The following is a 27419-nucleotide window of genomic DNA, read 5'->3' on the forward strand; positions in this document are numbered from 1 at the left end:
AGCTCTGAGTATCCGGGATCCCATACACCGCCTCATCGTCCGTTAAGGACACAGCAGGGCTAGCTCCCGGGTGAAGTGATGGCGCCGGAGAGCTGCTAATTGCTGCCACCTTGCGCAGTGCGTCTCGCTGCTCCTGTTGGATGAGATCCACCGGTGGGGAGTGATTCCTCATGTCTCCGGTCAGCGGGGACGTGGGCGATCTACGGCGGGGTCTTCGTCGCGGTCCCCGGGTCCAGTCTTTAGTGGCCACTCCCAGCGTTCTCCTCGGTGCCTCGGCATTCCTCCGTCCAGCCTGGCCTCCGCCTCCTCCGGGCTCATGAAGAAGTGCGTCGCGTCTCGTGCTATCACTCGCAGTTTGACAGGGAAGAGAAGTGAATACTTAAGGTTGGCTTCGCGTAATCGCTTCTTTACTGCCAGAAAGGAAAGCCTCTGCCGCTGCACTTGCACCGTGTAGTCCGGAAAGAACATCACCGTGGCGTTATCTATGGTGATGTCCCCTAGTTTCCTTGTTTCGCGCAGTATAGCATCGCGGTCCCTATAGTTGAGGACTCGGAGGAGAAACGGTCTAGGGTTAGAGCCAGGGGGGAGCGGTCTTGTAGGCACTCAATGGGCTCTCTCCACCACGAAATACGGGGAGAGCACGTCTTCTGGCAGCAGTTCTCTCAGCCATTCCTCCACTCGGCGAGTCGGGTCCATCCCTTCCCATTTCTCCGGAATGCCCACGAGGCGGATGTTGTTTCTGCGTGCCCGTCCTTCCACATCCTCGGCTCGATCTTCCAAGAATTCCACTCTGTTCAGGAGATCTTGTACTTTTCTGTCTGCTTGCGCCGCCTGCGGTTCTATGACTGCCATGGTATCCTCCAGCGCCTTGGTGCGATCTTGTAACTTCCCGTGGTCAGCCCGGAGGTGGGTTAAGTCTATTGCCACGCCATCGATTCTGGTCTCCAGGGAGGTGCGGGTCTGTTGGAGGGATTCTTCCATACGTTCCATGGCTGCTAGGACGCAGTCCAGCTTCGACGCCACTTGTTCTGCATCCATCTTGGGCGTCGCTTTCGCTTGTTTTCCCTTCGTCGACGCGTTCCCCGATCCGGTGCGCGTTCGCACCCCTCCAGACATGAGGCCAGCGGTGCAGACAAGGCGTTCTCTCCAGGCGCGAGGGGAGTGGGGGCCCGTCCCGCGCGGTGTGTTGCCCCTGTGTCGTCGAGGTTACTGTAGCGGGTCGCAGGCCTTCTCCAGGGAGGGGGGTGCCCCACTCGCCCATCCCAGGGTGGTACCGGATTCCGGAGCCGTGGGCCCCTAGGTCCCGCACGGCGCGGCCGAGCCGTTGCGGTCTCTGAGGCGCCAGGTGGGGAAGGGTGCAAAGCCAGATGGGCAGATATCAGGCGACTCCCACCAAAGTGTGCAATCTTGTCCGCATCGCTCACCCGCTCCGCGAGGTTGTGCACTTCCCGGTAGGCAGCGGCAATGTGGGCAGGTATGTCTATTAGGAGCGTTGCCCCCTGCCAGTGGGAGTCCGCCCCCAGGTCCCAGCGCCTTGCAGGTCAGAGAAAGAGGGGGGGGAGCAGCCCAGCGCCCCCCCGTGTGCTCGCAGACTCCGCCAGCCGCAGCATCTGTTGCATCTATGGAACTAGATTTTGAGGAAGAGAGGTTGGAAACCTCCAATATGGAACAGCTGAAGTACTTCTGCAGAAAATTTTAAGTTGCTACCCCAGGCGTTGCCAAAAAGGATGAATACCAAAAGGCGCTGAGGGCCTGGGTGGAAGCAAGAAATGCCCGTGAGCTGGTGGTGGAGCCAGATGGGGATGCAGATGGGCAGCTGGATAGTCCATTGTTTCCAGCTAGGGAAGGGGTACCGTCCCCACCTGGCAGTAGCATCTCTTTCAAAGGCCTGTCCCCAGAGAGTTGGAAGACGGGGAGAGAAATAGGGTACACAGAATGGATATGGCCAAGCTCAAGATGGAAGGTCAGAGGGACCTAGAGAATAGCAGATTATCCTTGAGAGAGAATGAGATTGGAACATAAGAGAATGTTGAGGGAGTTAGAGATCAAAGCAAAGGGCTTAGAAATCAATCCCTTTGGTGGCAGCGCACCATCTGTGTTAGGGTATATATCCCCAAGGATGTCATCAAAGATTTCCTTAAGCATGAAGATATTGGGCAGTGGTTTGCAGCCTATAAGATAGCAATGTTGGCCCACCGGGTCCCTGAGAAGGCTTGGGGAGTGGGGTTGTGGGGCCGCTTTGTGAGTGAAGGGAGGGATTCATTGTTAGACCTACCCAGTGAGAATAGGATGTCTTATGCCCACATGAAGGAAGCCCTGATGGCAAGATATGGTTGACCCCAGAACTCTATAGACAGAGGTTCAGGAATTGAAAGAAGCTGGAGGCAACCACTTGCGTAGAATATGTATCTTTCTTTTGCAGAGCTATGGATGGTTGGGTGAAGAGTAGCAAAGTGGATACTTTTGAAGCGCTCTATGATTTCGTTGCATGGGAGCACTTGTCTGCTAATTGGTTTCCAGAGCTACGTCAGCACTTTATTGATAGCAAGTTGACTAACCCTAGGAAGCTTGCTGAGTAGGCGGACCGCTGGGTCAGCACCCGGGTCCACAAGGATCACGTGGGAGACTTCGCTGAAGGTGGGCAGGGTCCCCAGCAGAAGAGTGGGGGGGGACAAGGGTAAACAGAGCGAGTTCCAGAAAGGGCCACAAAGTAATTTCCAAGGGAAGGGTTTCCAGCCTCCCCCTGAGAAAAAGTCAGAGCCCCCGACAGGTAAACCTGTTCACAGGGGGCCTGCTACATGCTTTCAGTGTAAGCAAGTGGGACACCGTTGGTATGATCCCCAGTGTCCCCAAAAGGGTCAGTATGTGCCACCCCGTGCACCAATCCGTCAGATGGCGAGTGTAGCCCTGGGGGGGAGGAGATGGGTGCCCAAGGTGGGTGGGGTACCGCAGAAATGTCCCTTGTCTCTTTAGGAGACTTTGAGGTAGTCCCTAAGACCAAGCTGTCTGATAACACTAAGAAATACAGGCAGTGGGTGACCATCAATGGCCATAGGGTGGAAGCTCTAAGAGACATGGGGGCTATTGTGACAGCTGTCAGTTGCCAGTTGGTGTCCAAAGAGCAGGTTATCCCCCATGAATTCTTCCCTGTAGTTGCCGTGGACAACTCGCAGAGCCAGTGTGAGGTGGCTCAAGTTCCCTTTGAGTGGGGGGGGGGGGTCTCAGGTACTCTTCAAGTAGCTGTGAGGCTAGCCATGCCTGTTGATTGTCTGTTGAGCAGTGATTTAGAAAGCTCCCCATGGGCTAAGGTAGAGAAGAAGTCTCATTTGGATATGTTGCGTCTGCCTGAGTGGGCGTGTGTGACCACTCGGTCTATGGCAGCCAGTAGGGGTGTTCAAGAGATCCTGCAGCCCAGGTCCCTGCCTTAAAGAGAAGAGGTAGGGGGCGCGGGAAACCAGCCCCCATTGTTCCCACGGTCCAGGAGGAGGCAGACCTTGAGGGGGATGCCCTCGAACCTACAGGGGAGCAAGTTGCTGAACTGGGGGACCTGCCTGAGCTGACCCATTGGCAGCAAGAAGGATGACCCTCCAGGGAGGAATTTTGCGCAGAGCAGAAGAAGTGCCCTTCTCTTGTCGGTTTGCGGCAACAGGCCACAAACCAGGCAGCAGGTCTGGATCACATTGGATCTACTGGGAGAACGACCTCCTGTATAGCGAGCCTAAGGTTGCTGAGCCTGGGTCAGCCCGTGTTCTGGTGGTGGTGCCCCAGCGCTTCAGAGCCTTCCTACTGGGTTTGGCCCATGATGTACCGTTAGCTGGACATCTGGGGCAGGACAAGACCTTTGAAAGGCTTGTCACCCACTTTTATTGGCCCCAGATGCGGAAGTGTTCAGATACTCATTGTAGGACTTGTCAAACTTTCCATGCAAGTGGGAAAAGTGGAAGGACGCAAAAGGCTCCTCTCCAACCTTTCCCTGTAGTCAGTACACCCTTTGAACGGGTGGGCATTGACATTGTGGGGCCACTGGACCACAAGACAGCCATGGGCAACAGGTTTATCCTGGTCTTGGTGGAGCATGCTGCCTGGTACCCGGAAGCCATACCGCTCAGGACAGTGACAGCCCCGCGGTGGGACGTGCACTGATGGGGATTTTCTCGCGTGTCGGGTTCCCCAGAGAGGTGGTGTCAGACCGTGGTACAAACTTCATATCTAATTATATGAAGTCCCTGTGGCATGAGTGCGGTGTTACATACAAGTTCACCACTCCTTACCACCCCCAAGGTAATGGGCTGGTTGAGAGATTCAACTGGACCCTCAAAGGCATGATTATGGGTCTTGAGGAACCTAAGAGGTGTAAGTGGGACGTCCTCTTGCCATGCCTTCTTTTTGCTTACCGTGAGGTGCCACAGAAGTCCTTAGGGTTCAGCCCCTTTGAACTGCTGTATGGACACCCAGTAAGAGGACATTTGAGTCTGGTCATGGAAGACTGGGAGCAATCTCCCAGGAATCCTCCCCAGGATGTATACAGTTGAATGCTGGACTTCAGAAACCAGAATCGGTGATTCAGACAGCTCGCTCAGGCGAATCTGGAAGCCAGCCAGAAAGAGATGAAGCGGTGGTACGATCAGAATGCCACTCTGATTGAGCTTCAGCCTGGTCAGAAAGTTTGGGTCATGGCCCCTGTAGAGCCTTGTGTGCTCCAGGATAGGTGGACCGGACCATTTGAGCTGGTGGAGCGTAAGAGTGATGTCACCTACCTGGTGAACTTGCGGTCTCCTAGGAACCCTTTGCGGGTCCTGCATGTTAACCGCCAGAAGCCCCACTTAGAAAGGTCCGAAGTGGGCGTGCTCCTAGCAACAGATGATGGAACGGAGGAGGAGACTGAGCCTCTTCCTGACCTCCTGTCTGCAACAGAGCAAGATGGGTCAGTGGATGGTGTCAGCCTCTCTGCCGCCCTGACCCCTGAGCAGCAGCAAGATTTTCGCCAACTGTTGGTACAGTTCTCTGATTTGTTCTCCCTGGTTCCTGGTGTCACTGAGTGGTGCGTCCATGATGTGGACACTGGAGACAGTCCTCCTGTGAAGCACAAGGCTTACAGAGTGACTGACAGGGTCAGAGCTTACATCAAGGAGGAGGTCTCCAAGATGTTTGCATTAGGGGTGATTGAGTCCTCTCACAGCCCTTGGGCCAGCCCAGTGGTCTTGGTCCCAAAAGCTGCCGCGCCTGGTGCCACTCCCGAACTCCGGTTCTGTGTGGACTATCGAGGACTCAATTCAGTCACCAGGACTGATGTGCACCCCATCCCCAGAGCTGATGAGCTCATTGATCGGTTAGGGGCTGCACGGTACCTCAGTACGTTTGATTTGACGTCTGGGTACTGGCAGATCGCCTTAACTGATGGGGCCAAAGAGCGGTCAGCATTCTCCACACCAGATAGGCACTACCAATTCCGGGTTAGGCCCTTTGGGATGAAGAATGCCCCTGCCACCTTTCAGAGGTTGGTCAACCAGGTGTTGGCTGGACTGGAAGATTTCAGTGCTGCCTACCTGGATGACATTGCGGTGTTCAGCGCCAGATGGGAAGAACATCTGTACCACCTCTGGGAAGTGTTGATGGCATTGCAAAAGGCCGGCCTCACGATCAAGGCGAGTAAGTGCCAGATTGGGCAGGGTTCCGTGGTGTACTTGGGTCACCAGTTAGGGAGCAGCCATGTGGCCCCCTACAACCCAAGATTGATACCATCCTGGCATGGGAACCCCCAAGACTCAGACACAGATGAGAGCCTTTTTAAGACTCACAGGGTACTACGGGAGGTTTGTCAAGGGGTGTGGCAACATTGTTGCACCCTTGACTGAGCTGAATCCAAGAAGCAGCCCAAGAAAGTGAACTGGACTGACACCTGCCAGAAGGCTTTTGACGCCCTGAAGACTGCCATGTGCACAGCACCCGTGCTTTAGGCACCCAACTTCTCAAAGGAATTTATTGTCCAAACAGACGCTTCAGAGCATGGTGTGGGGGCTGTTCTATCACAGATTAATAAGGAGGGCCTAGACCAACCTGTAGCCATCATCAGTAGGAGGTTGCTTCCACAGGAACAGAGGTGGAGTGCAATTGAGCATGAAGCATTTGCTGTGGTCTGGGCACTGAAGACGTTGAGACCATACCTGTTTGGGACTCACTTCCCGGGTTCAGACAGACCACAGGCCCCTCAGATGGTTGATGCAGATGAGGGGTGAGAACCCAAAGTTGTTGAGGTCGTCCATTTCCCTACAGGGGATGGACTTCACAGTGGAGCACCGCCCTGGTACAGAACATGCCAATGCCGATGGTCTATCCAGATTTTTCCACCTTAGTGAAGAGAACTCCCAAGGGGAAGGGTAGTTCTCCCCACATTTCAGCTGGAGGGGACACGTGTTAGACCTGGTCTCATTGGTGTTAGTCTCCCTTTTATTTTTTACTGATTGCCTCCTCTGTTTTTGATATGTTTGCTGGTTTAGATGCTTTGGGCATTGTGCCACTGCTATTCAGTGCCACAGTGCAAGTGCTCCCTATGTTAAATTGATGTATTGATTAGTGACTCCATGATTGGCTTATTTGATTTACTTGTCAGACCTTAGTATAGTGCACCTTGTGTGCCCAGGGCCTGTAAATCAAATGCTGCTGGTGGGCTTGCAGCACTGATTGTGCCACCCACAGAATCAGCTTGTAAAGTGTGTCTCAGGCCTGCCATTGCAGAGCCAGTGTGCAGTCTAGTGCTGCCATGTCGACTTGAAAAGTGCACCCACTTGCCAGTCCTTAAACCTTCCCTTTTCTACATTTCAGACACCCCTAAGGTAGGCCCTAGAGCAGGGTGCATTGTATGTAAAAGGTAGGTCATGCCCTGATGTGTGTGGCATGACCTGACAGTGAATTACAGCCTATTTCGTTTTTCACTCTTGCAAGGCCACCTGTCCCCATAGGCTAGAATGGGCATTTTGATTATAACATCTTATAATCCTAACTGACCCAGGGAACATGGTACAAATTCGAGTTTAGCATGCCTGGACTCAGAATGATAAAATACATCCTTTAGTGAAGTTGGTCTTAACATTCTGTGTTTGAAAATACCACTTTTAGAAAGTACGTATTTTTTTGCCTAACCATCCAGCCTGCCTCTGCTAGTTTGTGTATTGTATGTCTGGTTTTGTGAGTGACGGGCTGGGAGACTCCAGGAGACAGGGTGAGTCAGCACAAGGCTGATAAGACCTATCTGCATGTAGAGTGGTGGGAGGAGTAGCACCTGGGCCTGAATAGGGCTGTGCTTGCCTTCCACAATGCTGGCTCCACCTCCTGCGGTTTTTCTGAGGACCCTGCCAAAGGAAAGAAGGAGTCCTGTAAACAAAGTGCTCCAGGACTGCACAGAACTGGTTTGGATTAGGTACAGGCCCCTCTGCCTTCAGAGGACAAAGGATTTTGCAGTATAAATATGGGGACCCAGACCCCAAGACTTTAGATCACTTCTGGAACAACAAGATGAACCTTTGCCAAGGAGAAGAACCAAGGAAGCTGCAGGAGTTTTGGACTGCCCCCTGCCAGTGTGCTGTGTTGCTGGGTTGGCCTGCAGTGGTATCTTCATTGCCAAGGAAAGGAGAAGGAACTTTTAAAGAACTTTCATCATCTTGCAGAGTATTTCTCCAAGGGCTTGAATTTGTGCTTGCCTCCTGCTGAAGTCTCAGGGACAGAAGACTTCACCACCAGCTCCCCTCTGAATTTCCTTGCCGGGAATTCGGTCTGCAGAAGCCTGCATGTCGCTTGGAGTTGGAAGCGCGACTCAATGAGAAGAAGCGTGTTGCAGTCGCAGCTGTTGCCGTTGCATCGCCGGAGAAGCGTGTCACCGCGCAGAGGTTGCCGCCGCATCACCAGAGAAGCGTGCCTTCGTCGCAGCTGTATACCGATGCGTCACTGGAAAAGCGTGTCACCACCACGAGGGTCGCCGTCACATCACTGAAGAAGCGTGTCGTAGGGCCTGTCGCGGCTCCAAAGTTACAGAGTTCGCCACACGGCCGCCGGGCATGCGCGCATCGTCTGTACATCGTCGCATCACATCAAGGGCGCCATCTTATTGCATCGCACTGGATTGTCGCATCGCATCGAGGAGCCATCTTGCCGCATCGTAACCGGAACGCAGTATGAGAATCAACGCATTACCTCCCCTCCGGTAAGGAACAAGACGTATCCCCTACTCTGCGTAAGCATTGAGGAGCTTCGCATCGCCTCCCCCGAAGCAAGGAGCCGACGCATTACCCTCCCTGCGAACCTTTTGTTTGTTTTGCGTTATGCATCCAGGTACTTTTGTGAGAAACATGTCGCATTTATCATCGACTTGAACTAAGTTACTTCTACTATCTTTAAGTCTATGTTGAGTACAGTATTGTGGATTTTTGTGGTCTTGTCTTAAGTCTATATAAAGTCTATATAAAAACCTGTGTGGTGTCCATCTGTAGTGTTTTCACTGTATTAACCCCTTGTGTGCGCACGATGTCTCCCGGCCGTCGTGCATTACGGTGGGCGTGTGCGCACGACGGCCGGGAGACGTCGTGTTCGCGAACGCTGTGTATTTCTCCCGCACAGCGGGGGAAATAAACCCGCACGCAAGGGGTTAATGTATGTGTTCTCAAATGCTTAACGCACTGCCTCTGAGATAAGCCTGTCTGCTCGTGCCAAGCTACCAAGGGGTTAGCAGGGGTAATCCAGGAGTGTAATCCCCTTTCCCTGACTTAGAAGCAAGGGTCCCTGTTTGGTAAAAGGTACCTACCTCTGCCGACTAGAGACCCCCAGTTCTAACATTAAGTGTGATGATGTGAGTCACACAAAGGTTATGATGGACTTGGAACTGCGTCATGTCCTGCATCATATTCTAGCACAGACTTGAAAACTGGTATTTCTCTCAGCATATAGTTTTATAATTGCATTTACGCGATAAAGCACTTTGCATTAGTTATGTATTGCATCTTGTGTGGCACGAATATTTGCCTGATGTGCATCCAGTTTTTTGTATCTACCACTCAATTTCCTTATATAAATTATATATAATTATCTGCTAACCACAGGTTCCTAGGGTAGAATATCCCATTGTTGGACTGAATAAAAAGAATCTTAAGGCAGTGCTTCTGTATGTCACCAGATGAATCCCTGTAGCTCTGCAGTGACACTTCACTGTCCAAAGAAGTGAGGGAGCAGAACCGCTTATAATTGTCACCCCTGCTGAAGTCAGTTCCTTTCATTCCAAGCCTTTCAAAGTGGATCTGGAGCTCCTCTTCTAACGTTGTTGGCCTTCCTATGACATACAGTAGGAAAGATCTATCCCCCGATGACTACATCATTCATTTTATTTAGGGGTAACTCTACTAGACTGTGTTTGTAGGGTTGCAGTTTACTGGGAGGGAGATTGACTGAGAAGAGGTAGTGTGTGGGCTTTCCCCTCTGATCTCGACACCATGTAGGTTCCGAGCAGTGACAGGCTAGTTTTCAGGCTCTAGGGGCAGGCATGTGTGGAGACCAGTATCCCTATAAAGCTTGCCTTACTGCGTGTCTGTGCCATACAAATCATTCGAGCTTCCGATTATTGGCAATCTGTGCTGTTTTGGCCTAGTTAAACCATTTTAACTGTCACTCTGTTGAGATGTTTTAATTTTCTGTGCACTCCGCACTTTAAAACTCTAATGCATTTGTTTTCAAGAGTTTTAGCTTATTTCTTTATTGTTAAATTTATATAAAAAAATTAATATCCATGTGACTGGGGATCTTTAGAGGTTTCCCTGATGGTGGTGTTTGACCTCTGCAGCTGGGCAGGCATCACCAATTATGCAGTTCTCAAGACCTTTCTCTTCAGTTGAATCATTCCCTTATCCTTCTGCTGCTTCCACTGGCGGAACTTCTTAGCTTCCGCTTTCATCTGCTTCTTGAGCTGAAGATGCTGCGCCCTCATCCCCTGTTTCTTAAGTTTCAGTCTGGAGACTGTTTGTTTGGTTGACTCCCTCAGTTTAAGTGGCTTCGACTGCTCACTCAGCTTCTTTTTTAGATCAGGCACTTGTCTCTCCAACTCCTGCAGTCTCTAGCGTCACTTAGCTTTGGTTGGTGGACCACTTTTTTAGTGGTCTGAATAGAAAGAACGCGTTTTCTCTTTTCCTCTGGCAAAGCCTTCACTTCAGCCTCCAAGTTCTTCACATTGTTCTTTTCATCCTTTTTCTACTCACTGCGTCCATCTTCTGCAGCCATCACATCAATTGAAGATGCAATGTCAGCATTGTCCTCCTTTTGGTGCAGCTCATTCTCTTCCAGGAGCTTCCGATTAGTCTCTCACAAATCCATCTGGTCGAGCTGCTCTTCCTTCTCTTGGTGCTGCAGCTTTAGATGAACAAGCTGGATTTGGTTTTCTTTCTCCACCTTGTTTCGTTCCTGCAGATGAGCAGAATGAGCCTTTGCTTGCTTATATTTTCTCAGTTTCCAGCATTCCACTTTGTCAGACACCAACTCTCTCTTCAGTTGAATCATTTCCTTATCCTTCTGCTGCTTCCACTTGCGGAACTTCACAGCTTCCTCTTTCATCTGCTTCTTGAGCTGAAGATGCTGCGCCCTCATCCCCTGTTTCTTAAGTTTCAGTCTGGTGACTGTTTGTTCGGTTGACTCCCTCAGTTTAAGTAGCATTGACTGCTCACTCAGCTTCTTTTTTAGATCAGGCACTTGTCTCCAACTCCTGCAGTCTCTAGCGTCACTTAGCTTTGGTTGGTGGACCATTTTTTTAGTGGTCTGAATGGAGAGAACATGTTTCTCTTTTCCTCTTGGAAGGCCTTTACTTCAGCCTCCAGGTTCTTCACATTATTTTTTTCATCCTTCTAACTGCAGCCAGCTTCTGCAGCCATTACCCCATTTGAAGATCCAGTGCCAGCATTTTCATCCATTTCCACCGGACTATCCCTCCTTAAGCTTTGCTTCTTAGTCATTCGCTTTATCTACAGATTATCGGGGTCCAAGTTTTGACAAGCCTTTGATACAGATGCCATGTATTCCTCTCACACACAGATGGCAGAGGATAAGCTGGCAGGGATCTGTGATTGAAACAGTTTTCTAAAAACTGCACTGGTCTCAGTTTTGATCTCCACAGACTCTGTTCTAGTGGCTGGAGGGTGTTGAATTGATTCTTGCATTAAATCTGCTCCGTTTTTCTCTCCGGGGCAGATATCAAAGGCACGATGAGCAGGACTGGACTGAGTATCTTGGGTAATCCTACTGGTGAAAGGCAGGTGTTTCATAGATGGATGAAGACTCTGTTGAGCCTTAGCGAAAAGCATGACATTGTACAAGGCGTCACATTTAGGTCATCCTTTCTTTGACGTTTGAGGGGTTTTGTAGAATGACTCAGAGTTTGGCTGGTATACTCTGGCAGAGCACTTTGTTCTTAAATAGCAGAAGATTGTGTAGCGTGAACCAGACTCAGTCATGGGCTCCACCATAGAAGCAGGAGTTTGGTGAAGGAGTTTGACCAGAGTGCTTGGTTTGTTCGCAGCAGCCGGGGTTCTGCAGACCAAGTTCATCTCAACATTTGGTCCCTCTGTAATATCTGGGGTTTTAAGGGTTGATTCTGAAAGGGTCTTGGATTCCACCTTCATTGATTGAATATCAGCGATTGCTTCCCATCTCCTCTCCCATCTGTAGCAACAGCATAGTCGTGGATTCTTTGAGGACTAGCTGTCCGTTCCTTCATAACAGCATTGTCCAAATTCCAGCTGTACGCTGGATTCTTTGAGGACTAGCTCTCCGTTCCTTCATAGCAGCAGATTGTCAGAATTCCAGCTGTACGCCTTATTCTCAGACTTCCTCTGAGGCAGTCTGCTTCTTTTCACTTAAAACAACTTCACTAGCTTTCTGTACACAAGCACTAAATATTCAGATGTCTGAGTTATGTTTTCAAGGTTTTATCCAATAGAAGCTCATATTTAATTCAGAAACCATTTCTGCAGAATATATCTTCCTATATTCAGAGATCATCAAACTCCAATATTTTGTTCCCCGAGTTAAAAGGTGTGAAATTGGGAACAGGGCCTTGCGTTCTTGGCGTCTGGTCTCTGGAACTCACTTCCCTTGGTCTCCGCCTCACAAAGTAGGAGTCCACTTTCAGGAAAAACCTTAAAACATGGCTCTTTAATTCATCCTCTCCGGTTCAGCCATCAACTCCATGGAACAAGGAGCTTTATAAACAGACTGCAACCCTGCCCTTTGTTCCTTTGAGCCAGAATCAAGCCACACATCCTGTGCAGCTACAGTCACCGACTCCTTCATAACAGCAGGGTGTTCAGGGATCGCAGCTGATGTGGTTACCGACGTATCCATGGTGCAAGGATCTTTGTGGATGGATTGTAATTTAGCCCTGCCTTCCTTCGTAGTTGAATGAGATTAGTAGATTGTTTCTCGCTCAGTCACCGACTCGCCCAGAACAGCAGAGGGTCTGGGAACCAATTTGGCCTCAGCTCCTTGTACCTCTGTTTCAGTATAGGCCATGCATTCAGACTGAGATGAAGCATTTGGTTTTCCCAAAATAAGAGAACTTTTCTTAATTCGTTTTTATTCCAGACCCTGGTGTATCCATCTTAGCAAGGGTTGTAAAAGATGCATCTTTTTCTGTTCCTGGACTCAGTCTTTTGTAAGCAGAAGCTTCTGAAACCAGATTAGGAGGTGCTCCTACAACCGCTGCTAGTAATGCCGGGGGAAATAAATGCGGCAGGGAGAGCCATTAATAAAGGAACTCGCTCTCTAATCCATCTTTATGGATCTCTAGTGTTTGAAAGGCTTTTCTTTTTTATTCACCATAAAACGGGGCACTGATAGTAAAGAGTCCTGGTATTTGAGTCATAAATAAATTTTGTTAAAATAGAACTAATTCTCAACTTCTAACCAATCCTACTAAGATCCATTTGAGCAAATTTTGCTAACTAAAACAGCATGCTACTACAAAATAATAAGTAGGACGATATTGGTTCCTTGATATTGGAAAATTGTCAGAAGAATTTTATTTTTGATATTAAGATTGACAAACAAAGCCCCTAGTATCACTGTATCATTATGTTTGAATCTCGACATGATTGCACAAAGGTGGTCTTCGCCCGATGCGCACCTTTTGCCGCTTGTGAGTATACAGAGCTACCTTTGGCTTACTTTTAAATGCCCTGTCTATACTCCCAGGCAAAAAGCTATCCTTTTTTACATCAAAGTCATGCTTTGAATTGGTCTCTGGTAGTGCTATGATGCTCTTGTATGATTTTATTTGAACTCTACTATTACGCTCTTGGATATCTCAAATAATTGGTCAGATTGCAATACCATTAGTTACAAAGATAAAACGGCAAAATTCTCTATGTATCATTGACAGATGAATTAGAAAATGATCCTATGCAGTCTTTCTGAGAATATTTAAAATGTAATTTTTTTTCACATCCTTGATTATTTATTTAGCTAAAGCTTTAAGCGATAATGAAGTCATGAAATTTTCAGAATCACTTGAGAAGGCACATGCACTGGATTCCTTGTTTCACTATCCTTACTCATGTTTACACATTTATTGCAAGACTGAATTTTACTTAATGGATACTGCTTCCCCTTCCCCATACCTGTTCATTCCCTATGTTTCGTGTTGGCTTTTCTTGCTCAGTGTTTATTTCGCTTTTCAGAATTACATTTATCTGATAGCACACATTAAATCAAATTGACATCCTTTGCATTTTGCTTCCAATTCTTTGTATCCATGTAACCTTGGTGTTTTCTGTTGGCTTGGGTGCATGAAGCTGTGTGTTATGAAGCTACTTTTCAAACTGTTTATAGTTGTGTTAAACAAATAAATAATAAACTGGGAAAACGTCTAATAGGGGATGAAGTATGAATACGTACAAACTGATTTAAAGGTCCCTTGTCAGTCTCAGCGTACCTCTTCACAGTTTAGACTTGGTGCAAGAGGAGGTTTACTTTGTACAAGAGAATGTTATTTTCACAGTTTTTGATGCAGAAAGTGTTTTTCCTTCCATTTTCTGTTTGGTCAGTGGAAGTTTTGTGGAATTCATCAGTGAAGGTCGTGTTTTTAGACTCCTATACTATGACTTTAGAACAACATGGTTCAAGATTTCTGCCTTCAGCTCAGCACGAGGCTCATAGGCATCGGGTCATAATAATGCTCACCCAAAAGTGAGGACTTGAGCAAGCATGGCAAGTTCCAGAAATGAGGGTTGCCTTAACCCCTTCAGCGCTGCGCGGATTTCCGCGCAGTGCTGAAGGTTCTGAGCGCGGGCGGGGCCATGACGGAACGGTTCCGTCATAAGCACAGCCCAACCGACGTGCATGACGGAACCGTTCTGTCATAAGCGTCGAAGGGGTTAAGGAAGCATCCAGTATTCACAAGTGTGGAGCCTCGAGGTTTTTCGTACATTATTTGGCAAAAACTGCCATAATAGCTCTTGGGTAAAAATGCAGGTTTTCTTCAGATCTACCACAACCTCATCCTTTGCAGGCTGCTCATTCTGACGACTCCTGGCGAGTAGCACAATCACTAGATTAGTTGCATAGTCCGAGGCGATTCTACGAGATGATTCTCCAGCGACCATTGCATGTCCTGTTGGCTCTTGCTCTGAACATCTTAAACCGGATAACTACAGATTATCCCAATTGTATAACTGAATCACAACTCTAAGGGGAGTATGATTATAAGGCCATAAACAGCACATTTATATAAAAGTGGATTCCAGGATGTGTCCCAATCTGCAAATTCGTAAGTGCCCTGTGATAAATGAAACTATTTGGCTAAGTGGGTGGATGGATATTTACCAAGAAGGTGCTATCCATTGGAATTTGGGATTCTTCTAGGCTATTTCGTCCATCCCTGGAACTGTTAAAGTGGGAGATGGTAATTGTATTTCCTGTCTGGCAAGTCTCCCCTCTCCTGTGAGAATACAAAAAGCTTCAGGACATGGATGTATCTCTGATTGGAACAGGTTTACTTGGCTGTGAGCTAGGAGCTGAAGGTAAGAACTATTCATGAGTCCTCAAATTGATTTTCTGAGTTCTTCCATTTGAATTACAGGCAAAACTTTGCAGGACTTAACCTATTACAGTGTGAGCAATACTCCAACTACCAAAGTCAAGATCTGACCCGGGTGCAAAATTACCATGTGTTTAATGCAGTGAGCTCTGGTTTGAAACTGTTTGACTTGTGGGATTCAGATATCCAGTTATGAAAAAGTGCAAATCACTACTTTCAGTTGTTGGACCAGAGAGACAAGAATCTGATCTGCAGAATTGTTCATACTAGAGCAATCGTATACTGTGATCAGATTGCTAGCACTTACTGTCTTCTGTACACATATTTAGTTGGGTAGCTTGCACCCAACATTTTGAGTTGTGCAAAATGGTTAGCTACTGCTCTTGATGTTAAACAGAGGAGTGGCATTGATCAAGTACCCTTTATCTTATTTTACAGTGTTCCACATAGTATTAGGGTGTTTTACATTAAACTCAGTTCACGGAAATATAATCAGGCGTGGCTTGCCTTACCCAGGAGATTTGTGGTTTATTTGTATTTTCTTTGAGTTTCCAACAAATTAAGGTATTATTTGTTTCGATACATCTAATTAGTTACATAATAATGTTTTTATAATAATATACTAAAAAGAAGTATAGGTACAGACTGGAAGACCTAGGCAGGAGCGTATGAAAATATCACTTTTTTGGAATTCTCTGATATGTAAAAATTCAGTGCGTTACCTGGTGAACATAGATCGGGATGTGTTTTTCGGTATTTTTTAACTGTGAATGTATCTGTTTTTTTTTTTTTTTTGTGCTGCAGGATGTGGTATGGGCTGATTTTGGTTTCCCAGACAGAAACGGGCGCGAGAGCACGCTGTGGATAGGCACCCAAGGAGCCAACACACCATGTCACGTGGACACGTACGGCTGCAATTTAGTGGTGCAAGTACAAGGAAGGTAAATTACTCATGAAAGATGATCGTAACCGGAAACAAGAATTTCATAGCTTTTACAGTGTTTGCTCCAAATCATCGATGAGATCTGCCCCAAATCATCGATGAGGTCTGCCCCAGACGGAAGCCACATCATTTGGTATTTTAATGAACATATAAATTATTTGTTTGACGTGGTTGCAAGCCTATAATTTATTTCTCTGACGGAATGATAAAAAAATGTGTTCCAAATCTACAGAATACTTAGGTAGGTAGCATTGCTGAAAGGTATATATACCGTTGTAAATTTAACCTTTTCACCAGGGGTCGAAGGACATTACAAAAAGAAGTATGGGGACTGTGACGCCGCATTCAAGTTGTGACATAAAAACTAAATATTCTATAATTTTTGTTGTCTTTAACGTTTAGAAATCTACATTTAAAATAAGGCACATTTTACATGAAAAATAAATACGAGTTAGGTTAATCAGTGGGAAAAGCACGATAGTACAGGATGAAACCTCTATTAGGCATGCATTGCAGAGCTCTTGAGTGTGTGACCAGAGAGCCATAGAATAAAGGGCCATAGTTATTATTATTTGCCGCAGCATAACGCAACTTGCTGCTCTGTGTGCTGTGTCAATTGGAGAGGGCAGGAATGTGCCATGCTTACTAACATATGGCGCATTCCTGCTCTATCCCTGCACTAGCGCACTATATGCTGCCTAGCGCCAAAGCAGACACCCTTGTGCCATGGTGCAAGGGTGCCTGCGTTGCAGTCAGGATTGTTTCTGTGCAGGAAGAGATGCCTTCCTGCACAAAAATAATTCTTAGAGGCTTTTTCCTCTTTTAAAATTTTCTCCAGAATGCAGCATTTTTAGAAATGGGAAGCAAAGAGGAGAAATAAAGATATTTCTCCTTGTGCATCAATTGGGAAGGCGTACATTTTTTATGCATTCCCAGGTTTAGTACTCATGGTAAACCTGTGAATGCTGCAAAAGCATGGGCGTAGGAGTGGGAACACCCACTCTGTCTCCACACTTGTAACGCCTTCCCGGCTCATAGTAACGCTGTCTTGCAAAACTCCACATTTACCAAGCCACACAGGGCTTTGCGTGGCTTGGTAAATCTAACTTAAGGATTGCATTGCCCTTGCGTCACCCTGTATGGTGCAAAGGCAATGCAATCCTTTGATAAATCTGGACCTGAATCTTGGTTGGTGCAGTGGTTAATAGTGACGTGTATTTTAAGTGCTATGAGGTCGCAATCTGTGACATAAAGCACTGTGAATATGTAGATCATTATTTTAAACTTGCATTATACACAGTATAAGATAGGCTGATATAAAATGTGCAGAAAAGATCTTAAAGAGACTGTAGTTCTAGATTTCTTACCTTAGAATTACACTTAGGTGTCAGACTGTATCCGTACAATTTCTTTCGTAGCAGTATCCCTGTGCATCGGTAGGTGGCTTCGGTTGACTCCGTGTCCGTTGTCGTCGGGATGACGTCGCGGTGTCTACTTAGACGTAGCCCCTGCACGCTGTCAGTTATTTCTTTATCTGTGTCAGCAAGCGCAGATCTGGAGAGAGCGTACCCCTTTGTCTTTGAATAACCCTTTTTCGACTTTTGTGAATGATTGTGGAGAGGTGCACCACTGGGTTGTCGTTTCCAAATGATCTAAACGGACAAGAAATCCTTTGTATTTTAATTTCCTTTATTTCAACGATATCATAAAACAGGCTCCAGCCAACGCGTTTCGTTCAATAAGAATTTAAAGTAACAATATAAAAGACATAAATATACATATACGCAAAGTAAACCTAACATGACAATACACATGACTTAAGAGACATATGGTATGGCAAGAGAAACAACACAATATAGCAACAATCCATTAGACAACAGAAAGAGATACGGGCAAGAAGAGACAAGGTGAACACATCGGAAAGTTACAGTTCTATTGGCCAAGGGAGCTATCCAGCGAGTCCCTGTGCCAGAAGTAGGTCGTAGTTGCTACTCCCACTACTTCCTGGTACCCAAGAAGGACAAAGGCCTGCCTCCTATCTTAGACCTCAGGGACGTCAACCACTTCTTCCAGGAGGAGAAGTTCAAAATGTTAACCTTGGCTCAGGTCTTGTCTGCCCTCGACCCTGGAGACTAGATGGTAGCGTTGGACTTGCAGGACGCTTATTTTCACATTTCGCATTTCCCTATCATCTGCGCAGATCAGGGGGTCCAGTCTTCCCCTATCTCGACGACTGACTGTTGAAGGCGGGCTCGCCCCATGCTGTCGTCTCCCACCTCCAGACTACGGCGGACCTCCTGCATTTGCTGGGGTTCACTATCAACATGCCGAAGTCGCACCTGATTCCCTCTCAGAAGCTCCTCTTTATCAGAGCAGTTCTGGATACAGCGCAGTTTCGGGCCTATCCTTCTGAGCAGCGAGTATGGTATATTCTGGCTATGATATTGATGTTTCAGTCTCTATCCCGGATTTCAGTGAGAATGACTCTGAGGCTGCTGGGCCTCATGGCCTCCTGCATCCTGCTGGTAGCTCATGCCTGATGACATTTGCAGGCTCTGCAGAGGGACCTGAAGTTCCAGTGGGCGCAGCATCAGGGCAATCTTTTCGAGTCAGTTGCAGTAGTGGCTAACGTACCAGGATTGGGTCAACAACAGATCCCTCTCCCTTCCCCAACCAAAGTTCACAGTGGTGACTGATGCGTCCGGGCTCCACATCAACCTTTTGGAGCTATGGGCGATCTGTCTCGCACTGAAGGCATTCCCCGTCAAATGAAGAGTAGCGCAGGTGTTCACAGACAACACCACCACCATGTGGTACTGCAACAAACAGGGCGGGATGGGGTCGTAGACCCTATGTCAAGAGGCTCTTCGCCTTTGGACAATGCAGGAACTCGGGACATATCCCTGGTGGTTCAACACCTGGTGGGTTCCCTAAACACCAGGGCGGACAAACTCAGCCGCCAGTGCATGATGGATCACGAATGGCGTCTTCACTTGGAGGTGGTGAAGCAATGGGGAGAGCCTTAGTTAGATCTATTCACCACTGAAGAGAATGCGCAATGTCAGCAGTTCTGCACGTTGGAGTTTCCAATGTGGCACTCGCTCGACAACGCCTTTCGGCCTTCTGTACACCTTTCGGCCTGTACCACTTCTACCCAGAGTGCTGAAGAAGATTAAGCGCGACCGGGCCCAAGTAATTCTTGTGGCTCCGGACTGGGCGCTAAGAGTATGGTACCCCGAGCTCCTGAGCATGGCCATCGATCCTCCAATCTGACTGCCTTTTTGGGAGGATCTTCAATGTCAGCAGCAGGGAATGGTTCTCCACCCGAACCTGTCCAGTCTCCACCTCCTTGCGTGGAGATTGAACGGCGGCAGTTGACAGCTTTGACCTTCCTCCTGAAGTCTGTAACGTCATTTTGGCAGCCAGGTGTCCCTCCACTAAGACGATATACGCCTGTAGTTGAAACAAATTTGTGGCATAGTGCACAGCAAAGGCTGTGGATCCCCTTTATGCCCCCCTTTCAGAGGTTCTCCTCTCGATTCTTTCTTTGGCCCAGCAGGGCTCTGCTCTGGGCACTCTTAAAGGCTATCTTTCAGCCATTTCAGCCTTTCTTCACCTTCCTGATCAGCCTTCAAGTCCCCTATTGTAAACAGATGTCTGAAAGGTATTACTCATTTCTTTCCTCCTTCTCCTTTCGTAATGCCCCAGTGGGACTTGAATCTTGTACTTACTTATCTTATGTGTTCTCCCTTTGAGCCACTACATAATTGTCCTCTTCGTCGTCTTCCTTTAAAGACTGATTTCCCCCTTGCCATCACCTCTGCTCACAGGGTGAGTGAGCTTCAGGCTCGGTCTTCCATGCCTCCCTTTCTTACTGTTCATCCAGACAAAGTGGTCCTTCGCACTAGGCCCTCTTTTCTGCCCAAAGTGGTTACCTCTTTTCACATAGGTCAGACCATCACATTGCCCACCTTCTTGCTGCCTCTGTACCCTTCCAAAGAGGAGGAGAGACTCCACCATCTGGACCCAAAACGTGCGCTGTCCTTCTTCCTTGACCGCACTAAAGAAATCCAGGTGGACGATTAACTCTTCGTGGGTTATGTGGGCGCCAAGAAAGGTCGGGTTGTGCACAAACGTACCATCTCTTAATGGGTTGTCCTATGCATCAAGATCTGTATTCTTTGGCAAAAAAGGAACCTCCAGTAGGACTGCGCGCTCACTCCACCAGGTTGATGGTAGCCACTACTGCTTTAGGACATGGAGTTCCGCTGGTTCACATATGCCTGGCAGCCACGTTGGCATCCCTGCACATGTTCAGTAAACAATACTGCCTGGACAGCCAAGTCAGAAGAGACGGCTTCTTTGCCTGTTCTGTTCTCCAGGACTTTCTGGTGTGAAATTAGTTTGCAGACCCACCACCGGGGTTGGTATTGCTGGGGTACCTATTGTAAGGTAAGGAATCTATACCTACAGTCTCTTTCAGAAGAACAAGTTCTCTATCTTTGGTAATGATGTATCTGTCAGAGACCTATGTAGTTATAGATTCCTCACGGCCCCACCCATTCTCACCATTCTGCGAACTGACTTCTAGGGATAGGGACTCCCTTCTAGGGCCCTATTTATGTGCCCAGTGGTCAGTGCCTTGCATGGCACTGTGCTTCTGGCGTGGAAAGGTGTCAATGCTCAGGGCCGGCGTTTAAGTAGACATCGCGCCGTCATCCAGGCGACCACGACGCCGACGCGGAGTCAACCACCTATCGATGTGCAGGGGTACTGCTACGAAAAATTTCTCTGTATCCAGTCTGACTCCTGGGGGTAATTCTAAGGTAAGGCATCTATAACTACATATGTTTCTTACAGATACATCGTTACCGAAGGTAAATAACTTGTTCTTTAAGATAAAAAGGTGCTTCCAAAATATAGTTTTGAGTGATACCCAGACCGTACATAGTGCAATTTGTTGTATATAACTGTCCCTTAAAAGCACATACTTCACAGATCAGCTGGTAACTTCTTGCACTACCACTCAAAAAGAATACATCTGTTTTCAGGAAGCTTCAAGAGATTCCATCAATTAAAGGCAATCCTGTCTTTCAAGCACCATTTACATTGCAGATTAAGCAGTTGCACACATTTACATTTCGTTCAGGCAAGCAGGCACCCTGGAATGAAGGCTTGTTTCTTCTTTAGCGGTCTGCCCTTCATTTCATAGCATAGGTGACTCCCTGCCTTACACTTCAGCTTAAGCAGTTAACCTATTGGAATTAACCATCCTTGAATGCTTGTATTTTCACAAAAATTAGGGGAACTGCTTTCCATAGATTCAAAAAGTATGGGCACGATGTGCCCCTCCAAACCGGCCCACTGCTTTTAACTTTCTGTATGTAAAAGCGATTTGATTTGATTTACAGAAAAGACAACATCATTTTATGTGTGCACTTATCCTATGTTTTTGATTATTTCCCTAACCAGTTAGATGTGTCAATTTTCTGTGACTTTTTGTTTGATAGTGTTACTTAATACTTGCCAGGATTTTCTGGCCCAAAAAGAGTTTTTTTTGGGTTTCAAAACTACTAATTAGCCGACTGGTGACATCCTCGTAGATCGCATCACAGAGCTTTTGACCCGGCACTGACATCCTAAGAAACCGTGTGATCTAAAAATGGGACCCAGATGAGAAGACCTGATCATGTGGCTACTAACTCTGGTGCCATCATTCAGTATAAATTACCTGCCTTAACCGTATTACCACTGTCTAAATAATTCCAGCTTCACTAAGTGTGGCACGCGTGTCCCGTGCCACAGTCGAGTTGCACAGCTTTATGCACATTTGAATTATATAATCACTCGTACTCCTTGTTATTACCAAAGTTCATCCAAGTTTTATTCTCTTATTACAACTGTATTTAATCCATCACGTCGAAGATGAAGTTCACCATTTTTCCACATTTTAATCGCTCAAGAATTGCCCATCCAGGCCTATTCACTGGCATGTAAGTAAACTCCATTCCTTTCAGTACACTTTGATGTCACCCAATGCATTTCGGTTTTTGTAAAAACCTTCCTCAGGGGTATCTAAAAACAATTTAAAAACGATAATCAGACCCATATGTATTGCTATCAAAAAATATAACAAAGAGTAAATAATAAACAGAGAAAATTACCACTACCTATAACATCTCCCCCGCTGCCTATTTATACCGTCGTAATCAACACCGAAAACGTGCCCATCTTAAAAGCTGCATCCCATATTCCTAACTAAATCACTCTTAAACGTCCTATTTATATAAAACGAATTTCTAGCCATACATTAATGTACTTCCCAAGTCCACCTACCCTCAAATGAATCCCCTTAGTGCGTCACCCATGTGCGACCTCCTCATGTGCAAACTAATCTTCATTTCACCCCACCATCGTTTCAACCCCTTTATTATGCAGCCCGTCTCACTCAGTCTCCTACAATCCCATTTGTACCTGAAATCTTCGTGTAGTTACTAACGACCTGTGTGACCATCGAGCTCCAACGCCCTCGCTCAAATCCCACCATTACAATCCTCCCTCTTTTTAAACCGAACACTACCTTCCCCAGCTGTATACCATTAGTGACGTAAGTTACTAATCCCACCCCCATGCATGCACGCTGAACTGGATCAAAATCGAACAATATTTAATGAAGGCAAACTAGAGGGTGTGCTTCAGACTTTTTCCGATTTATTATAATACATCCCGCTCCGACCCTGAAAGCACCCACGTAACAAATATAACTTTCAAGACGACATCTGCTTTGATCACGTCGAAGATTCTTCGTACAATAGTATCAACAAGGAAATACGATTGAAAATGACTCATTGTTACCATGTTGTCAAATTTATTTATTAGCGAGTATATAACACTTTTTTGGCAACGTTTAGATAGGCTTCAGTTTATGTTTTTTAGTTCTTGGGGGTGGGATTAGTAACTTACGTCACTAATGGTATACAGCTGGGGAAGGTAGTGTTCGGTTTAAAAAGAGGAAGGATTGTTATGGTGGGATTTGAGCGAGGGTGTTGGAGCTCGATGGTCACACAGGTCGTTAGTAACTACATGAAGATTTCAGGTACAAACGGGATTGTAGGAGACTGAGTGAGACGGGCTGCATAATAAAGGGGTTGAAACGATGGTGGGGTGAAATGAAGATTAGTTTGCACATGAGTAGGTCGCACATGGGTGACGCACTAAGGGGATTCATTTGAGGGTAGGTGGACTTGGGAAATACGTTAATGTATGGCTAGAAATTCGTTTTATATAAATGGGACGTTTAAGAGTGATTTAGTTAGGAATATGGGATGCAGCTTTTAAGATGGGCACGTTTTCGGTGTTGATTACGACGGTATAAATAGGCAGCGGGGGAGATGTTATTGGTAGTGGTAATTTTCTCTGTTTATTATTTACTGTTTGTTATATTTTTTGATAGCAATACATATGGGTCTGATTATCGTTTTTAAATTGTTTTTAGATACCCCTGAGGAAGGTTTTTACAAAAACCGAAATGCATTGGGTGACATCAAAGTGTACTGAAAGGAATGGAGTTTACTTACATGCCAGTGAATAGGCCCGGATGGGCAATTCTTGAGCGATTAAAATGTGGAAAAATGGTGAACTTCATCTTCGACGTGATGGATTAAATACAGTTGTAATAAGAGAATAAAACATGGATGAACTTTGGTAATAACAAGGAGTACGAGTGATTATATAATTCAAATGTGCATAAAGCTGTGCAACTCGACTGTGGCACGGGACACGCGTGCCACACTTAGTGAAGTTATATTAAATGTTTGCGCAAAGGAACGGGGCGAAATAAAGAGTGCATGCACGCTGAACTGGATCAAAATCGAACAATATTTAATGAAGGCAAACTAGAGGGTGTGCTTCAGACTTTTTCCGATTTAAATAATTCCAGCAGCATCTATATGATGTCCATTTCAAAACTGTGCCAAGCCTTTAGCAGTGTGGTGATTTTCTTCCTGCTCTGGTGGCTGGCACTCACTTGTAACTGTGCTAAGTCCACTGGTCTTTAGGTAGTAGCATTGCCACACAAGCTCTGGCAACACCAGTAGATCTCACCTAGGAGAGATATCCACTTTGGCAATGTTTTCTGGTCATGCTGTACTGCAATGTGGAAGCTTTGCTGTGTGGCTAAAACTAAAGTCAAAAAGACCATGACACAGCCAGGGCTAATGCGCTTATTTTTAAAAGTGCTTTAGCTTTGGATGTATTATAATGCTTTTTAAATGTATTTTTATTAGCAGTGCTGCACAGCTGCCATGCTGCTGAACAGCATTACTACACTGTATTGCCAAAGTTGTCAATGCCCATGCTGTACAGCAGGAACAAAAGGCAACGGAAGAGCCTATAGTCTCAAAGGCGAGAACTGTTGGTTTTGCCAAGGCTTGGCGAAAATACATTTGAAAGCAGATTCCGTCTGTTTTTAAAATAAACATCCATTTCAAAGGAGTAAAGGGCTTCATTGAAGTGTGTGTGCCATAGTAAAATGGCTACAAATGGCAAGAGATACAACAAGGATGACGGTAGAAAAAGTGAGAATAAAAGTAGTACCTCAACAGCGTGATCAGCAGAAGGACAACAATCAAGCTGAAGCATTCAGTGCTTGGTCCATGCTCCAGCCAAAAGAAGAGAAAGTGAAGCCAGCACGTGCTGGCCAATTAGAAGGCAGCAAATATGAGTGACAGTGAAGCCAACACATGGTAAGCAATGGGCATGCTACAACCCCATTGTTATAGAATATCTCTCACTAGGAAGAGTGCATACAGAGCATGCTCTGTCGAAGGTAAGACCTGAAAAAGAGTAGCATAATGCTTACATCAATTAGTATGTCTCTTTTATATGGTTTTACCAAGCTTCCCATCAAACTATCATCAAAATTGGCAAGTAGTTGTCAACAATGTGGCAGCCGTTGGAGAGGAGGCTGGTTCAATACCCAAGATAGGAACTAAATTAAGGCCACCATAGCCTGCTTCATTATAGTTCTACCACAATCAGAGACAAATAGCCTCAAACATCTTATGTTTATTGGGGTGGTGTGAGAATGCTGTTCTGCTATGATGGAATTCCAACATCTAATCCAGGAGGGTACTTCGCCTTACACAATCACCGCATGACCCATTAGCCACTGATGCCCCTCCATCAACAGAGCTTTCACATTTGCTAGACCGACTGTTAAGTTTAATCTAGATTTGAGGGATGTTGAGTGTAAGCACTCCTTACTGTTGATGTTATTCTTGTTTCTTCATTGTCTTCCCATACCCCCTCACTCATGCCTCCTTGTGCTATTAGTCTTTTGCCCACTTGACGATGGATGCAAGTGCAGGCTGTATGTAAAGTTTACCCACCCGCATGAAAATCTAATAAAACAGATTTGAACTATAAAATGTAATTCAGCACATTCCACGATCTCCAAATCCACATTTTAAATTGGCCAGTGCTTGGATCGGATTCAGATCACCATGGGCCCAAATAGCCCTAAATCACCCACTTTGTAGTACTAATATTCTTTATTTTTAGGTTTCTCTGTTGTGTTTTCACGACATGGCTGTGCAGTCGTACTGCAAAGTTCTTTACACAATGTTCACAATGTCTTGTCGAGGGGTGGCTCTTGAAGAAACATGCCCTTACCTGCTGTACGTTTTCTCCACTGCTGGAACCTAAAATGATGTTGCGTTGCCTATGCGCTGGTACTAAGGTCTGTCACCCTCAGGCTGTGCAGTACCCCTTCTGTTTATATTTTTAATTGCACATGTGAATCCAAGTCCCACAGCTCCTCTCCACTGAAAAAGCAGAAGGGTATACACTGATAAATAATTAGTCAGTAGGATTTCAACAGAGGCGGGAGCCTTCTGCATAAATTGGTAGGTGTGGCAAGCATTTTAGTGAAACAGAGTGGTATGTGATTAATGCGTGCATGCTCTTGGACACCGACGGATATGAATAACTCCAATTAAAGGTTTCAACTAAACAGATTCGGATCCTCTCATTTTCGTATGGCTAAAATTATGTCTATCTGGATTTTGTTGCGTTTGTAGAATAAGCTGGACATCTTGGCTCAGAAATAAAAGGGGTTCTTCTGTCTTCATGGTCATGGGCAAAACGTGGTAATCCTTGGCCCATAAATGAACAGCTCTGATGGCCTTGTGCCTAACGGGTACTTGACTTCTCTTTTTACCACTGGCTTGAGGTGACAATGGACCACACTATGGATAATATTGTAAAAAGACTACTGTTGTATTAACCTTTTCCAGTGAAGGAGTTGGGTTCCCCACTGTCAATGTACACTGGAACCCTCGGTCAATTGACCTGTTTGTACCTGCTTGGAAGTGTAGAGGGGAGAAATAACTCATTAGGTTAGGCTAGCAAATTCAAAGAATCATGACTCCGAAGAATCACAGACTCCAGGTTCTACGTTTAGTGGGTTTATTACAAAGCCAAAAATAACTGGACATACAGGCACCTCAAGACGAGGTTATAGAAATACATCAGAACTAATACAAATCCTAACCTGCGTGCTATGTTCACACTCTGGAACATGGAAAGGATGACAATTTCCAAAAACAGAACTCAGGCAATGATTGCCCCCACGTCAAGATCAGCCTTCATTTGAGGTTTGTAAGCAAAAAGCATTAGTCTGTCCGTTCACTACTACTAACAATTGTTTTTTAAATATCTGTTTTATTGGCATTTGTAGGATTAACAAGCTTACAATCAATACAATTACATATCCACAGTAAGGTTATCCAGCTGCATACCATTTCTTATCAACTTTTTTCTTGTTACATTGCGGATGCATCTCTGAGACAAAACATTTGTTTTCTTCACAGTATCATATTCAGAACTATGTGTCCCCAGTGTGTCTGTCCCCTCTGGTTTTACACCAGTGGTAAGATAATCCCTCACCATGGCAAAATACTTGATAGGGAGTGGTTGGGCTCTCCATCTACACTATCTGTCTTAGATGTGCATTTACTGAGAATGCATAAGTCTGCCATATAAAAGCAAAAAAACTAAAGGGAAACAAACTCAATATCTTTATAAAATGAACACACAACTACAACTAGTGTAAAACTACCGGGGGTCCTCAGTCAGTACATGCGCCTACAACATTTTGACCGGCGCTACCTTGGGGGGTGGGGGCACCCAGGGAGAGGGGGAAGAAAAAGGAGAAAAAGCTAAGAGAGCTCTGAACAGACAAGGGCAACACCCGGCACCTCACCCATCCAATGGTATATCCCAGTCGTGGCACGACACAGGAGGACCAATCCCACCCGCTCTCCGAGAACTCTGACTCACTAACCCATTCCGTAATAGTAATCTACCCTTTAAAGGGCGTGTATCTCTCCCAGCCTCTCAGAGTCAGTCGAGTTT

The 27419-nt window shown here is 46.2% G+C and overlaps 1 protein-coding gene across 6 annotated transcripts in view; it reads left to right on the forward strand.

Annotated features, from left to right (window-relative positions):
* The window catches only part of HSPBAP1 (HSPB1 associated protein 1), an 859774-nt gene that overhangs the window by 419928 nt on the left and 412427 nt on the right, over positions 1–27419 (forward strand). For all 6 annotated transcript variants that reach the window (XM_085647322.1, XM_085647321.1, XM_085647326.1 and 3 more), the window contains one exon: positions 15866–16002. In XM_085647322.1, the coding sequence (XP_085503448.1) occupies positions 15866–16002 (137 nt within the window). The remainder of the gene's footprint in view (positions 1–15865; positions 16003–27419) is intronic.

Source organism: Triturus cristatus, chromosome 3_2 (assembly GCF_964204655.1).
Source record: "Triturus cristatus chromosome 3_2, aTriCri1.1, whole genome shotgun sequence".
Classification (NCBI taxonomy): Eukaryota; Metazoa; Chordata; class Amphibia; order Caudata; family Salamandridae; genus Triturus; species Triturus cristatus.